This window comes from Miscanthus floridulus, chromosome 17, assembly GCF_019320115.1.
Source record: "Miscanthus floridulus cultivar M001 chromosome 17, ASM1932011v1, whole genome shotgun sequence".
In the NCBI taxonomy this organism is placed as follows: Eukaryota; Viridiplantae; Streptophyta; class Magnoliopsida; order Poales; family Poaceae; genus Miscanthus; species Miscanthus floridulus.
Window position 1 is genome coordinate 1,021,513 of NC_089596.1, and position 14,564 is coordinate 1,036,076.

The 14,564-nt window shown below is 44.9% G+C and overlaps 2 protein-coding genes across 2 annotated transcripts; one reads left to right on the plus strand and one right to left on the minus strand.

Annotated features, from left to right (window-relative positions):
- Positions 1-373: 373 nt before the first annotated feature.
- On the plus strand, positions 374-2,463 carry LOC136517016 (cysteine and histidine-rich domain-containing protein RAR1-like). Its single transcript, XM_066510529.1, has 3 exons — positions 374-684; positions 757-2,108; positions 2,207-2,463. Exons 1-2 carry the CDS (start codon positions 515-517, stop codon positions 884-886), a joined length of 300 nt encoding a protein of 99 aa, XP_066366626.1. The 5' UTR covers positions 374-514; the 3' UTR covers positions 887-2,108; positions 2,207-2,463.
- A 425-nt stretch (positions 2,464-2,888) lies between these two features.
- On the minus strand, positions 2,889-4,030 carry LOC136517015 (probable carbohydrate esterase At4g34215). The gene has a single exon (XM_066510528.1). The coding sequence runs from the start codon at positions 3,941-3,943 to the stop codon at positions 3,122-3,124; it is 822 nt and encodes a 273-aa protein (XP_066366625.1). The 5' UTR covers positions 3,944-4,030; the 3' UTR covers positions 2,889-3,121.
- Positions 4,031-14,564: the final 10,534 nt, after the last annotated feature.

Here is a 14,564-nt window from a genome sequence, read left to right on the forward strand (position 1 = left end):
ATGACATGTGCTGCTAACTGAATGATCTTGAATGACATGTGCTGCTAACTGAGTGATCCTTCTGTTCTGAAAAAAAAAGTGAATGATCTCGAATGGCATGTGCTGTTAGCTGAATGATCCTTCTGTTCTAAAAAAAAGAGTGCATGATCTTGAATGCCATGTCGTGTTGCTTTAAGCTCGATGACTCCACCTCCACCTTCTAGTAGAAGTTTTTTTTTTGTGTGTGTGAAGGGTAGAAGTTTTTTTGATACAGTAACAACAACTCTCATAAAAACAGCAGTTCATTTATTGCGATTCCATTTGCGTTTAGACAGGACGACAGCCCACAGGGAGGGAGCGAGCGGGGAGACAAAGCCGCGGCGCGGTGGGCCAAGGCCAACCAACAGCTTGAGGCAAGTTTCAACGGCCCGGCCCACCAGCAGAGAACAAACCTGACCAGATTCGATTCCAATTCCTCCTCCATCTCCGCCGAGGCCTCCTCCGTTCCCGAATTCGCATTCGCACGGCCACGGCCATGGATTCCGGCGTGCCTGCCCCTGCCCCTGCCCCGGCCGCCGCGCCCGCGGCCAAAGACAAGCTGTGCCGGCGGTGCAAGGCGAGCTACGACCCCTCGGCCAACACGCGCCTCTCCTGCAGGTTCCACCCTTCCTTCTTCGTCTGCCGCCGACACGACGACCAGAAGAGGTGCCTGCTTACCCTACTCTACGCTGCCCTACACTCTGCCCTCCTATGATCTGATTCATCTAGGTAGTACAGGTATTACGAGCTCCGCGACGGCGACCCTCCCTACGCCGCCAAGTTCTACGACTGCTGCGGCGCCGAGGACCCCGACGCTCCCGGATGCACCACAGACCTGCACCGTTCCTACGACGACGCCCAAGACTAGCTAGCAACCCTCCCTCCCTCCCCTTACACTTTGCTTTTGGTTCCACTTCCACACTCACCACAGGCCTCATCTTAATCTCATCTACGGTTTGCTCTTGCCTCCCCTCCCATCCTCATCCTCCGTAGTCTGTAGAGGAGGAGATCTGGAGAGCAGCTGCTGCAGCCATCAAATTAAACCATCTATATGTACAATAAATAAAGTTGCAAAATAACCCGTGGTTGCCTTGAATTCATCCATCTAATATAATCTAATTAACCATAAATTTCGATGGAATCGAATCCATCTGTTTGATTTGGGACTTGCCGACTTGGTGGTATCTAGCGTCATTACCATCTGCTCTTGTGTGCACATATATATATGCCATGCCTTAAGTAAGAAACCTGGTTGGTTTCATTCAGAGCATATATAGGAGAATACAGATGGCATGCCATTTCTGAATCCTGAATTCACGCATCATCAACATGGCATGTTTTGCCCACACAGCAAATCTGTGCTCTTGTATACTGCTTACTTACTCTGGGTCAAGAGGAAGCATCCAATTTTCATGAGTACATGAACCTCCAGATGCCCCAAATCTGTTCAACTTGCATTAGCGGACCTAATTTTTTTATAAACCCTCTTATCTTACAAATTGTTGGCAGAGTGCCAGCGCTTGTGATTTAGGTTGCAAATTTCTTCCCTTCATGGTCACGTGGTGGTCTGAGTGTAGTCAAATATGCTCAAACAGCGTGCCACTAAGCCCTAGCAATGAAATGATGCATAATGAGCTCATCAAGCACGCTCCATAATCCATAGCAATGAAATGATGCATAATGAGCTCATCAGGCACGCTCCATTTGTGCCTCCGTAGCTGTGCGATGAAAAATGATTATGGTATGCACAAACATCATAACCTTGCTGTCTGATATCATTGAACCCCCTGTTTCCTTATAGCTTCTAAATTAGCTTTAGCAGTGAACATTACTAGCTAGGGAACGGTTCAGCTAAGCCCTGTCTCTCATGTGGCGTTGGTGAAGGGGAAAAAAAACTTCCTTTCTTTCAGTAAGTGCATTGCTACCTTTATATGAATGGCATTGCTGGCATTGACAATAGGGCAGCATGTTTTTTTTTTCCCGACTTGGGGTATTTTCAGATGCTTGGCTTGGACAGACTTTGGAGGTACTCCATAGTATTGGTTGTTAGGAAAGCTGTTTCCTTGCTCCACAACGATTTACCAGCTTCAGTGAGCTGACTTACCTTCTCCCTAAACTGATATGTAGGTAGAGAATATACTAATACAGATGTTGCCTACTGAAACTTTCCCCTTTCCAATTCATTTAGGAATGTCAGTTTCAGAAGTCCAACAAAGTTGAACGGTGCTAGTTTACTGAAAGTGAAAGCTGACAAGGAAACTATAGCAGTAGCACACAAGAGATAGTACAGTACATATTGACACCAAGCAGGACAGTCCTCCACTAGCGTTATGAAAAGAAGTCATCAGTTGCCTGAAAGTTGCAGCCCAGCTTCTTTTGAGGCAACTGGCAAGTAGGCATATTCTGAGCAATCTCCCAGACATTCTGAGGCGCAGATATGAAAGTAGGAGTATTCTTGACCGTTGGGGCTTCTTTTTTTTTTGTAACTTTGTTGTTTTTGATCCGGACCTTTTTTTTAATATAATCGGCAGCTCCAGCATTCGTTTCTAAAAAAAAAACTATTCAGTAGCTAGGTTTACATGTAAACTACAACTGATGTATGATGTTGCCGTGTCAGGTAGTAACATCACAGGCTAACAGATACTCCGAATGTTGGGTTCAGAGTCACAATTTTGAAGTCGCCGGCTTTTGTAGAGCTCTCTCTTTGGACCTGAAACATGCTGTTAAAACTGAATTGCCTCTCAGAGCAGTTAGTGGGCAATTACTTGGTAGCTGAACAGCGTGGCGTGTTCCGTACAAGTTTAACCTGGTGCTAGTACTGTGAATGAAGAGCATGAACTGCGAGCATCGATTGGTTGGCCAGAAATGAGCAGTTAATACTGACTTGATTAATAATCCCGTACACAGTACAATGCGGTTAATGGGTGCTGTAACATAACATTTCTGTTACGGCAACCCCAGGAATGACCATTTCATTTTCAAATTTTCACCATCAGGAAGCGGTGTGCCTGAGCCTGATGGGTGTAATTTGGTAGCAATTGTAATCTAATACAACAAGGAAGGAAATGGAATGGCAATGAGAATGAAGAAGCAGGAGTGAGACTCAGAGGGTGGCTGCCAGGTAGGAGGCGGCGAGCATCTTCCCCAGCTGCACCTGCGCCGGCGTAGTGAGATGCGTGTAGTCGCTGGCGACGGGCAGGCCCTTGGCTTCCACGTACTTGACGTTGGGGAGGCTGACCCTCCTCTGCGCCTCCCTGACGATGTCGACGAACTTGCCCTGCCCCGTGGCCAGCCCGACCTGGATGACGAGCAGGTCCGGCATGCCGAGGTCCCGGCGGACGTCGCGGACGAAGGCCTCCATGCGGGACGTGTAGACGTCGGCGTCCTGGCGCCTGATGGTGTCGGCCTCGCCCTGGTACCAGAGCAGCGCGGCGAGCCTGCTGGATCCATTGGCGACGGCGGCCCTTGCGCGCGCGAGCATGCGGTCGTACAGCGGCGTGCCGCGGGACCAGTTGGCGATGGGCGTGGCGCCCTGCGCGCAGGGGACGAGCCCGAGGACAGCGTGCGGCGGGACGCCGGCGGGGCGGCGGCGGCGGCCGGAGCGCAGGAGCGCGTGCGCGAAGGGCATCCCGGGGCCGACCCCGAGCACGTTGTGCAGGTCGATGCCGGCGTGCAGCGGCTCCCGGGCCTCCTCCCAGCGCAGCAGCGGGGAAAGGCGGAGGATGCGCGGGGAGGGCGCGCAGTCGGGCGGCACCACGCCGTCCCAGGTGCCGTTGGTGGCGCCGCCGCGCCCGCCCATGTTGGACTGCCCCGCCAGGAGGAACACCAGCGTCGGGCTGGAGGCGGTGGCGGTCTCTGCACCTGGTGCGGCCAGGAGGAGGAAGAGGGAGATGAAAGGCGGCAGCAGCACGAGCACACGGGCCATTGGCGCTGTCACTCTCGCTCCACTCACGTGAAGGGACGTACCAGTCGGTGCTCGCTCGCTCTCTAAGTAGGGAAGGACAGGAAGGAAGGGCAACCGGTCGCGGTGGCGGTGGTAGGGAAAGGAGGCGCCGACGCTACAGCATAGTACAGGCTGAATTAATTATTTCACCTCATCCAGTCATCCTCTTGCATTGCCATTGCAGCATAGGCCATCAAGCAGCCATGGAATTCAGTATGCAGTGGGGCGCCACGGCAGCACCGGCAACGTGCGTGGGTCACGGATATCCTTTGTCTCTGCCATATATCGCCACCAGGTTCGCCCTGGTCACGGTCACTGGTCGCTCACGCGCGCATCGCACCGCATGCATTCCCACGCATCCAGTGCATGGATCTCCTTGGTTTGGTTTGTCGTCTCTCAACTTTAAGTTTAGAGGGGCTTTGCTTAAACCCAGATGAATAGATAGGAAACCGGTTGAGTTACATGCAGTTCGTCCACCATTTTTTCTGTCATATATAAACATTTTGTCAGGTGTTGGAACTAAACCTTCTTGCCCTTTCCAGATTCACATCCACGACCCATCCATCTAGGTCATCGGACTCAGACCACAGTAGTGATAGTAATTGCTAGAAGCGAGCCGATTCTACAAAGCCAGGCCCTGTTTGTTTCAGCTTATAAGCGGCTTATCGGTGGAAATAAGCGAGAATCTCGCCAAACGCTTTGCTTATTTCCACCGATTCTCGCTTATGTGGAAAGCCGATGTGACAGAACCGCCAAATTTATACAAGATCAAATACGGTTGTCCCCGCTAACATGTTGACACGCTCATACTTTCACTCATATAAACCCGGTAGTCCGCCGAGTGTCCCGAAAGACCTTGGTAAATCAACATCACAACCAAGATCGCGTGATTAAGCAAATACACATCACATACATCGAGTTGCAGCGGAAATAATATTACAAAGGGGTTAACAAATAATAGTACAAGTTTGGGTTTCAAAACCGCTTAGTGAAAACAACATAGCTTTCAAATGATTACATTAATATAAGTTCCAAATATATTGCTAGCATAGTGACATCATCCGACAAAAGCATATAGGTGAGAAGTAAGTATAGAATCACCGAGCCCACCGGCGGTTAGCCACCATCATCAACAGGTCGAGAACATCACCTGCAACAAGGTGGGATAAACCCTGAGTACTCGAATGTACTCAGCCAGACTTACCCGTCTTAAACCAAAATAAAGCGACACCAAGGATTATGCAAGACTTTCTTTAGTGGACTAGCTGACTTGTTTGCGAAAAGCATAAGCTATCATGAAGAAACTATTTTAAGTACTTTGCATCATCTTTATTATGACCTATCCATCTAGGTAAGCACCTGTACTATAGCAATCACTTGATTAACCAATAACATCCAGTTACAAATTTAGATTTAGCATATCTCATACTATCCAGATAACCATCATTGTTTCATAATAATTACTACGATGCCGTAACTCGAGTCAAGTGCTCACTATCCAGGAGCGATCGCGATTCGAATCGATTCCTAACCAGCTGGTGATTTATTCCTTACACAAACCTCACTCACCCGCTAAAGTGAGGTATCGGTCACCGAGTCAACTATCCAGGAATCTCGAGTTTGCCAGGAACCACATGTACCCGGGGGCCGACCGACTGCTCTTTGGTCTTATCTTCGCGCCCCCGTATCCTACCACACCTGCTCCGGCACAGTGCGCTGCGGGCAATCTACTCGGCCCGAATAATCTCCCAGCTTCGTGGTCGAAAGGTACTTTATTCGGCCAGCTACCGGTCTAAGCAAGGCTAAGCAGTTATTCGATCCCGACCTAACAGGGTAATAAGGTAATAAGGTAGGTAAGGATAGTAATAAATGGATCAACGGTTTCAATCAACTCCTACAACTTAATGCAACAATATATATAACTCATATATAGAAAGAATTGCTTTTATAAAGTAGGATACTTAGAATGCTCCGGGGCTTGCCTGGGATCCGACACAAGTCAGTTCAGTTAGCTTGCACCGTCTCCGGGTTCGGCTCCAACATCCCGTCCTTCACGTGGTTCATCTAGCGTACCTAAATGAGATGCAAGATGCATGTGTATGAATGTGATGAATTATAACACAAGATGCATCACATAAGCATTCAAGACAAACACAAGATTATGCAAGACATAGACACCAATAGCTATTTAACTAACCTCACACCACTAACTATAGAGAGCAAGCACATTAAGCATGGCACAAGTTTCCCAAGATCTCAGGTGCTCTAACTCAGTCATCATTCAAGGCATAAGTCACACTTAACAATATACAAGCAAACACTATAATTGGAATCTGCCAATTTCTGGATATGCAAACAATAGCTACAAGATTTAGCTATAACTGGAGTTACACAAATCTAAATGACTTGCAAGAAGACATTTTGGAAAGCTTATGAAATTATCTACATTTCATCTATAACCATCACAGCATGATTCCCAAGTTAAGTAGGTCAAAATTATACCTTTACAGAAACTGGTTCATACAAAACAGAGAGCAACAAATCCTATATTCTAACTTTAAACAGTTGTAACTCAAACACTACTTAGCCAAATGATACCAAATTTTAACAGCAGCTAGATACATAAATTATCTACAACTTTTGTATAAACAAGTTTCACAACAAAGCACATTATCATGAAGAACTTTGCTAAGTTCCTAAATCTGTCCATAAACCACATTTGCAAGAAAATAATTATTAACTTATGTTGCAAACACATAATCGGGCAAAACCAACTTTATTAAAATGTCACACATGATTAAAGAACACCAGAAAACCTAGTGTCCATGACCAAATAAATTCTTTTAATGCATTTCTTAATTTATTTTAGATAACAAGGTGACTTAATGAACATATACCAAAAGTGCACAATAACTTTTACAAAAATTACAGTGGCTCACATATATTCTCAATAGTCTAATGTACAAATTTTACTCCATTTGAATATGTATAGCAACCTCTATGAAAAGGACAAGTTGATAAAGCAAGAAATCATGTGAGAGCAAGATAAACCAATAACTCACTCATGCAGCAACCAATGACCATGAAATTTTTATCACACATCAAACATCACATGAGTAGCATGCCACAAAAATTTCACTTCATTTGGAGCCCTAGATCTGTAGTTATGGAAAATAACAAATTCAACTAGCATTACAACCTTACTGCATAAATCTATTTTTACCGCAAAATATTTAAACTAGAACATGCCATATTATAGATCTAATGCATAGATAATTTCACAAGGATTCCAAAAAGTCCTCATTTGCTATTTTACGAATTTCCTATGAATTACTATGAATTTCCAAAGATTCAGCAAATTTACTGCAAATAGGTCCTTATCGGCACTATTCATTTAAGTCAGACTTTTTAGTTGGACCCCTTCCCTTTGTCGAATTCTTGCGCGAGGTCCCTGGTCGGAAAACAGAGCAGAGGATGGCCGGACTCGCGGCTCTGACCAGCTGAGGCGGCGCCGACGACGTGCAGCTGCAGGCTCCGGCAGAGGAGGATGCAGGTGAGCCTCTAGGTGGCCGCGACATGGACGGAGGCGGCATGTGGCCTGCTGGCCGCGCGAGCAGGTAGAGCACCAGCGACTGCTCGATGGCGACGGCGTCACGGCGGTCGAAGTGACTAGAAAAGGGGCGCAGGAGGGGCGGCGCACGACGGAGAATGTGGTGGCGCACACGGTAGGACGCGGGGAAGCCCGAAACGGTGGGGACGCGACGGCGGCCAGCTCCGTTCTAGCGTGCGTGCGCAGAGGGAGAGCTCTAGGAAGGGTGAGAGCGAGTACGGGATGCGTGGTGATGCTCGGGCGTTCGTATTTGGAGGCGCAGGGAGCGGGGCGACGCGTGGCATGGAGTTTGGACGCGCGTCGGCCATGGGGGGCGAGCTCTGGTGCATGGCGGCCACGCAGGCAAAACGTCGAGCACGTGGCGAGCGTCGGTGAGGTCAAGGTGGGCGCTAAATTGGGCCAGATCTGGGCCGATTTAGACCTCGGGCCCAAAACGAAGTTTGAAGCCCGCGAACTGCTCTACATTTTCTATTTAAAGTGTACAGTCATTAGAGTTGTAGATTAGCGGTTAATCAAGTCCAAAGTTGACACTATCAACAACTTAATAAGGATTAAGCCTTGCTCGGCCAGGACTCTAATTTGTTGGTCAAAACATGATCAAACTTGACCCAACTTTTTACATGCTCTTCTCTAATGAAATATCTCCAACTTCTATTTTTAGGATCAAAGCATGATGCTTAATAAAAACTTGAGAACGCGGAATGCCAACCTAATGACAATGAATTCTAGACTTGGAATAATTCTAAGTGCTAAAAACAACAGCAAATTAGATCTTGTGACCTCGATTTGACTTACTTCCAAGCTGGTCTAGCTCTTAGTCCAAAAACAAAGTTTGTTCTACATGATATGGACTACAACTTTCATTTAATGTCCAACCTCAAAACTGGTATAGATCCTGTTGTTCTACTTTGACCAAAGTAGGATCACGATGAAACTTAAATTATCCTTTTTGATCCATTGGAGCATTTTCTTGACATTTGCCCAATATGAACCTTTTATGACTTTTGTTGTAGAGTTCACCTAGAGTCATTTGGGCATGGTTGCAAGATTTGGTTGACGATCGAGAATTCCATTCACTTTATAAAATAATTCAAGCAAGGACATAACTCGCCATTTCATGTGACTTCTTGATTCCAAACTTCATGAAACTTTTCGAGTGCCCAATATAGATGGGTATTGATGTGAGACATATGAAGATATCCCAATCACACCACCCAAGCATATATCTTGAAAAGGGGTCTATAGGCGAGCAAAGGTGCAATATCCAAGTTTAGGTTGGGACTCATTTCCATAGGTTTGACCTTGCCATCTTCATCATCACTTAACATGCCATGTTTGAGCTCAAACCCATTGCTTAACTGGTGGCAAACACCTGGGGTGTTACAGCCCTCCCCCTTAAAAGAATCGCGTCTCGAGATTCAGGACAAAAGACTTTTATGGAAGAGAGACATGCTACCAGTTTCCAATATCAGCGATAGCTTTAGGCTACATAGCTTCAAGCATAAGGGAGGCTAATTTGGTCAAGACACTTTTTGATACTTGTCCTTTGTAGTAAGTTTTGTCTAAAGAATTTCCTTCGTTGGCCTTCATGAAGTATTCTTACTTTGGGAGGAATCCAAGATAGCAATGTCCTACGTACTTCATCTTTGATGTACGAAGAGCGATACAAACATAGACTAAATACTTATAGCACCTACTTCCCAAGTGGATATAGCACAGACCATATGGACTTTGTACTAGACCGCAGCCTGTTGACGAATATTCCTTACAACGGTGCTATATTTGTTCCCAAGGTTTGAAAAGCAATTCTCTACAAAAGTGGCTTGAGCATAATTTTTCATAAAGGATGTGATCATAGATAGGGTAAACATCCTTTGAGGGTATGAGAAGCTAGTTACCCAATATCCAAACTGGTTGTAGCGGTGCAATCACTCAAATGTCAACTGATGGAAAGCTACATAATGTTCCATGTGTGCAGTGCTCTTTCTCTGATAACAACACTGTATGGTCTGAGTCTGCTGAGTGAGTGGTAACGTAATAGCTGACTCTGTCGGCTCAACATTCTCGATGATCATTCCTTAGAGAGCCTTTGGATCCAAGTTGCAATAGTGATCTGGGTTGAATCTGATGCAACCTCTTGGGTAAAAACACATATAAGGTACCAAAGGCATGTCAGCATTGGAGAACCATTGACACGGAAGGATGTTAGCGAGGCTTGGAGGACAACACAAGTTGCAAGTAATCACAAAACTAGGGACTAGTTCACTACCAAGCAGGTTGAATACAATTTGCCTTCGTGGTGCAGTTGCACAGCAAGTTGGGTTGACTTGCATTGTAGCGAAACCAGCTTTCTTAAACTATATTTGACATCAAGGCTTCCATTCTTAGGCCAATCAATATCTCAAAAACCATAATCCAAAAATCAGCGGTTTGACACCTTTCCAATTGCTTTCGAATTGCAAGGGCATAATTTTGACTTGTAGAACACCTTGACTGCTCACGCATTGCTGATCTAAGAGGGCAAAGGCAAGGCACATAGGGGTGCAATTAGTCTTCTCAAGGGTATGGAGGGTTGTCTAACAATAATACACCTACAAGTTGTAATTTCTTGGCAGGAATGACAAACACAACCGTCTAATGCAAATGATGATCGCAGTCACAATGAAATTACAGATTCTGTACCCTTTTGTTTTCTATTAATATCTCACAAACTACTGCTCCAATATGCACAAAATTTGGTGGGCATGTAGATCCATGGGTCTTCTAAATACTAACCAAAAATCAACTCAACCGGACACCGTTGACCATCCAAACAATTCATCTACCAAAACTGTTGTGTTCTGAAATGGCAGCAAACCGAGCCGACAAGATATCTCTCAAATCTGATGTTTTACTCAACCAATACTCAAACCAACTTAAGACATTGAAGGGCCCTAAGCAAGGAATGAGATCACCAAGTTTGGGGTCAATCCAACTTCGTTTGAGTCACTAACCGCCGGCTTGAAGATAACCGGTTTAGTGCCATAAAATCCGGATAGATTTCGTGTCCTCCCTTTTTTTTTGCTCCACACGTTGAGGTGTGTGTTTGGCACTCTCTAACCTTTCTCATAGCAGCAGCAGTCTTTCTCTAGCTGAGGATGGAGGCTAGAGTTTTCCTCACATGCTTCTCTGGTAACACTTCAACCATCGTTCTAGACACCAACTTGACTATACACAAGCATTGGACTTATGGGCTGTTTTCGCAGGGCACAAAACATTATTCCACATGTAGGTCATTTCTACATTGAGAAGGAACCATTCCTATATATCCTTTGGCACTTCATCCAATAGAGTCCGGACACATGTGTTAGTGGCACCTTGGGGCATAAAGATGCTGACTAAAACTAGGGACGTGCTTTCGCTAGCTCCTACCTAGCCGATACAACGTCTTGTACTATATACGTGATTGTCCAAGATGGAATTGACTTGATAGCACATTTGGAGAAGAAGTAGCACTTGCATTGCGGGGCCAAGTTTGCTGTTTCCTTGATCAACATTGTTCTGTGAGATCTGGCCTTCATAGTTACCAAATAGTCGTTACCTAACTGAAGACTAACTTTCCTACTGGTAACAAATCAGTTGTTTCTCAACACTAAAAGTTCTAAATCTGCACTCTTGCCAACAATAGTTGTGATTGACGCATAACAGATGGTCGCCATCGAAGTCAGTAGGCAAGGGGTCACACTAGGGATGGTTGATCTCGACTATGCGATCCGCATGCACATAATATCTCAGTCCAATTATCATTTGACTGATAACTTGTTTAACCTTAAGTGTGGTGCACCTTTCTGATCCAACAAAAATGACATAAGTTGCTCACTGGATGACCGGCGTCATTACAGGGATAGTCATGTCGAGTAGAGTTACTTGTCTACCCTCTTGCAGTCTGTTTATGTTCCTGTTAGTGACCTGTTCTTCAAAGGTTAACCGTTGGATGACTTCACAAGGGAGTCCTATTGCATCTAGTTCGACATATAGATCGCTTGACATAATAAGGAGAGATAACCAAGGAAGAGCTCACGTGAAAATAACACATCGGTGCAGTTCGGCAATGGATCATGACTAGGAACCTCGATACCAGCGCGTGCTGAGCAGCACAACCTTGTGTGCACGCCCACAGGAGGCTCTCGATTTCGTCGCGGCACCATAGAATGTTAATCGTAACACCATTACTGAACTGACAACCAAAGTGAAATTTCCAGTGGCACCAATTAGATTGTAAGAACAAGCATTGTGCAAAAGAAGGATAACAAACAAGGATAGTCACAAGGTTAGGAATCAATAAGGAGGCGATCTGAAGATCAAAACACAGCGCAAGAGAACATAGCTTAATTGCCAAAGACAACTAAGTATGAGATTCTTGTTTAAATTCCATGTACGCCTCGCATCTACCAAGGTGATTACCAGATGAAAGATTATCATAAGATCTGGTCATGTTGAGCAACAACATGAGACCAAGACTGATAGACATCCCAAGACGTGGGAAGGTTGGAGACAAAATAAACAAGATTCAAGGGACAGGCACTGACTAAGGATTCAGTTGATAAGGCAACGACATGATCTACGAGGAAAAGGTTCCAAAGCAGGGTAGATAGCGATTAGCGTTGCACCAGATCATCAGTAGAAGAAGGAGCAATGAGATCTAACAAGGATTTTTGAGCAAGGTCCTCCCACACAGGAGCGGGACAACCACAAAACATGCGAGCAAAGAAGGAGGCTAAGCTTGGGTCGAAGGTCAAGCAAAGGCAGGGATAAAGGTCTTTGTAGCGCAACGTTCAAGGGCTAGCAACCACATGTATAGGCTCAGGCTCCTAAGAGAGAACTTAATTGAAAATGACAACCATGAGATTACCAAAACTTAGACATGGTCCTAGGATAGCGCTCCTCAACACTCGTATGCTTACCGAGGATAAAAGGGGTGATAACTATGGCACTAATTAGATAACAAGCATACATACCCACCACTTGGCTAAACTAGAGGACATTATAGGTTAAGCATGTAACCATAATTATTTCTAGCAAGGCTAAGCACACACTTTTCTCAAGCACTTCCTATTCAAGCAACATGGAACAAGGCATTCTTGTTTAACTCCACACAAGGAAGATAGTGCAACACATCGATCACAAGTTACTTAGTACTAGAACAAAGGAAGGGAAGCATATTGATGCACAAGCACAATCATGATGCATGCTCGTCCTATTCATCCTCATGAAATTGCCAGCCTAAGGTGGCAATCACGTTCTATGTCGGTGGCATAACACGTACTCTCTCGATATATAGCTAGTCGTCAGCTACATTCAATCTACGCATTTGTGGTTGGTGTACCTGTAGGCAAATTCATTGCAGCCCATCCCAACAAAGAGATAAATAAGCACACAATGAAAGCAGTAAACTAAGATATTCTCCATATATACATCCCCAGATGTATATACTTCGATATCCATAGCTACCCGGTAGATATACCCATAATTAAGTACCTTCATATATACATGTGTGTAACATGTAAATATTCCAGTAACCACAACTAACTCTCCCCTAGACTGCTAGTTGGATGGTCATGCTCTCACAACTCACACTTACCTGGGTGTAGAGGCAATTGATCCATACATTACCATTCAAGCGAATGGCATCCATACAATAGCACGTCGTATGGACGACGAAAGAAAAATTGCAATAAAGTACATCCCCAGAGTTAGTACTTAGATAGCCACCTAATAGTCCTTAACTGGGCATAAAGGAGGATGCCGCTAGCATAGTTTTGCAATTTAGTTTTGACAAATTTGCCTGTAGCTAAAGTTATAGTTCAAAATAGACTTTTTAAAACAAAATTTTGTTTTGAAAACTAAGTACATGATAGTATTATGCTTAATCTTGCTCTGATACCAGCTGTAACAGAATCGCCCAATTTATACAAGATCAAGTACGGTTGTCCCTGCTAACACGTTGACACACCCATACTTTCACTCATATAAACCCGGTAGTCTGCCGAGTGTCCCGAAAGACCTCGGTAAATCAACATCACAACCAAGATCGCGTGATTAAGCAAATACATATCACATACATCGAGTTGTAGCGGAAATAATATTATAAAGGGGTTAACAAATAATAGTACAAGTTTGGGTTTCAAAACCGCTTAGTGAAAACAACATAGCTTTCAAATGATTACATTAATATAAGTTCCAAATATATTGCTAGCATAGTGACATCATCCGACAAAAGCATATAGGTGAGAAGTAAGTATAGAATTACCGAGCCCACAGGTGGTTAGCCACCATCATCAACAGGTCGAGAACATCACCTGCAACAAGGTGGGATAAACCCTGAGTACTCGAATATACTCAGCCAGACTTACCCGTCTTAAACCAAAATAAAGCGACACCAAGGATTATGCAAGGCTTTCTTTAGTGGGCTAGCTGACTTGTTTGCAAAAAGCATAAGCTATCATGAAGAAACCATTTTAAGTACTTTGCATCATCTTTATTATGACCTATCCATCTAGGTAAGCACCTGTACTATACCAATCACTTGATTAACCAATAACATCCAGTTACAAATTTAGATTTAGCATATCTCATACCATCCAGATAACCATCATTGTTCCATAATAATTACTACGATGCCGTAACTCGAGTCAAGTGCTCACTATCCAGGAGCGATGGCGATTCGAATCGATTCCTAACCAGCTGGTGATTTATTCCTTACACAAACCTCACTCACCCGCTAAAGTGAGGTATCGGTCACCGAGTCAACTATCCAGGAATCTCGAGTTTGTCAGGAACCACATGTACTCGGGGGCCAACCGACTGCTCTTTGGTCTTATCTTCGCGTCCCCGTGTCCTACCACACCTGCTCCGGCACAGTGCGCTGCGGGCAATCTACTTGGCCCGAATAATCTCCCAGCTTTGCGGTTGAAAGGTACTTTATTTGGCCAGCTAAATGTAAGGCATGCATTC

Bases quoted from the DNA above. Each gene is read 5' to 3' on its own strand.
- LOC136517016 (XM_066510529.1), top strand. From the start codon at position 515: ATGGATTCCGGCGTGCCTGCCCCTGCCCCTGCCCCGGCCGCCGCGCCC. The intron at 685-756 runs GTGCCTGCTTAC...TAGGTAGTACAG, and splicing joins CGACACGACGACCAGAAGAG to GTATTACGAGCTCCGCGACG.
- LOC136517015 (XM_066510528.1), bottom strand. From the start codon at position 3,943: ATGGCCCGTGTGCTCGTGCTGCTGCCGCCTTTCATCTCCCTCTTCCTC.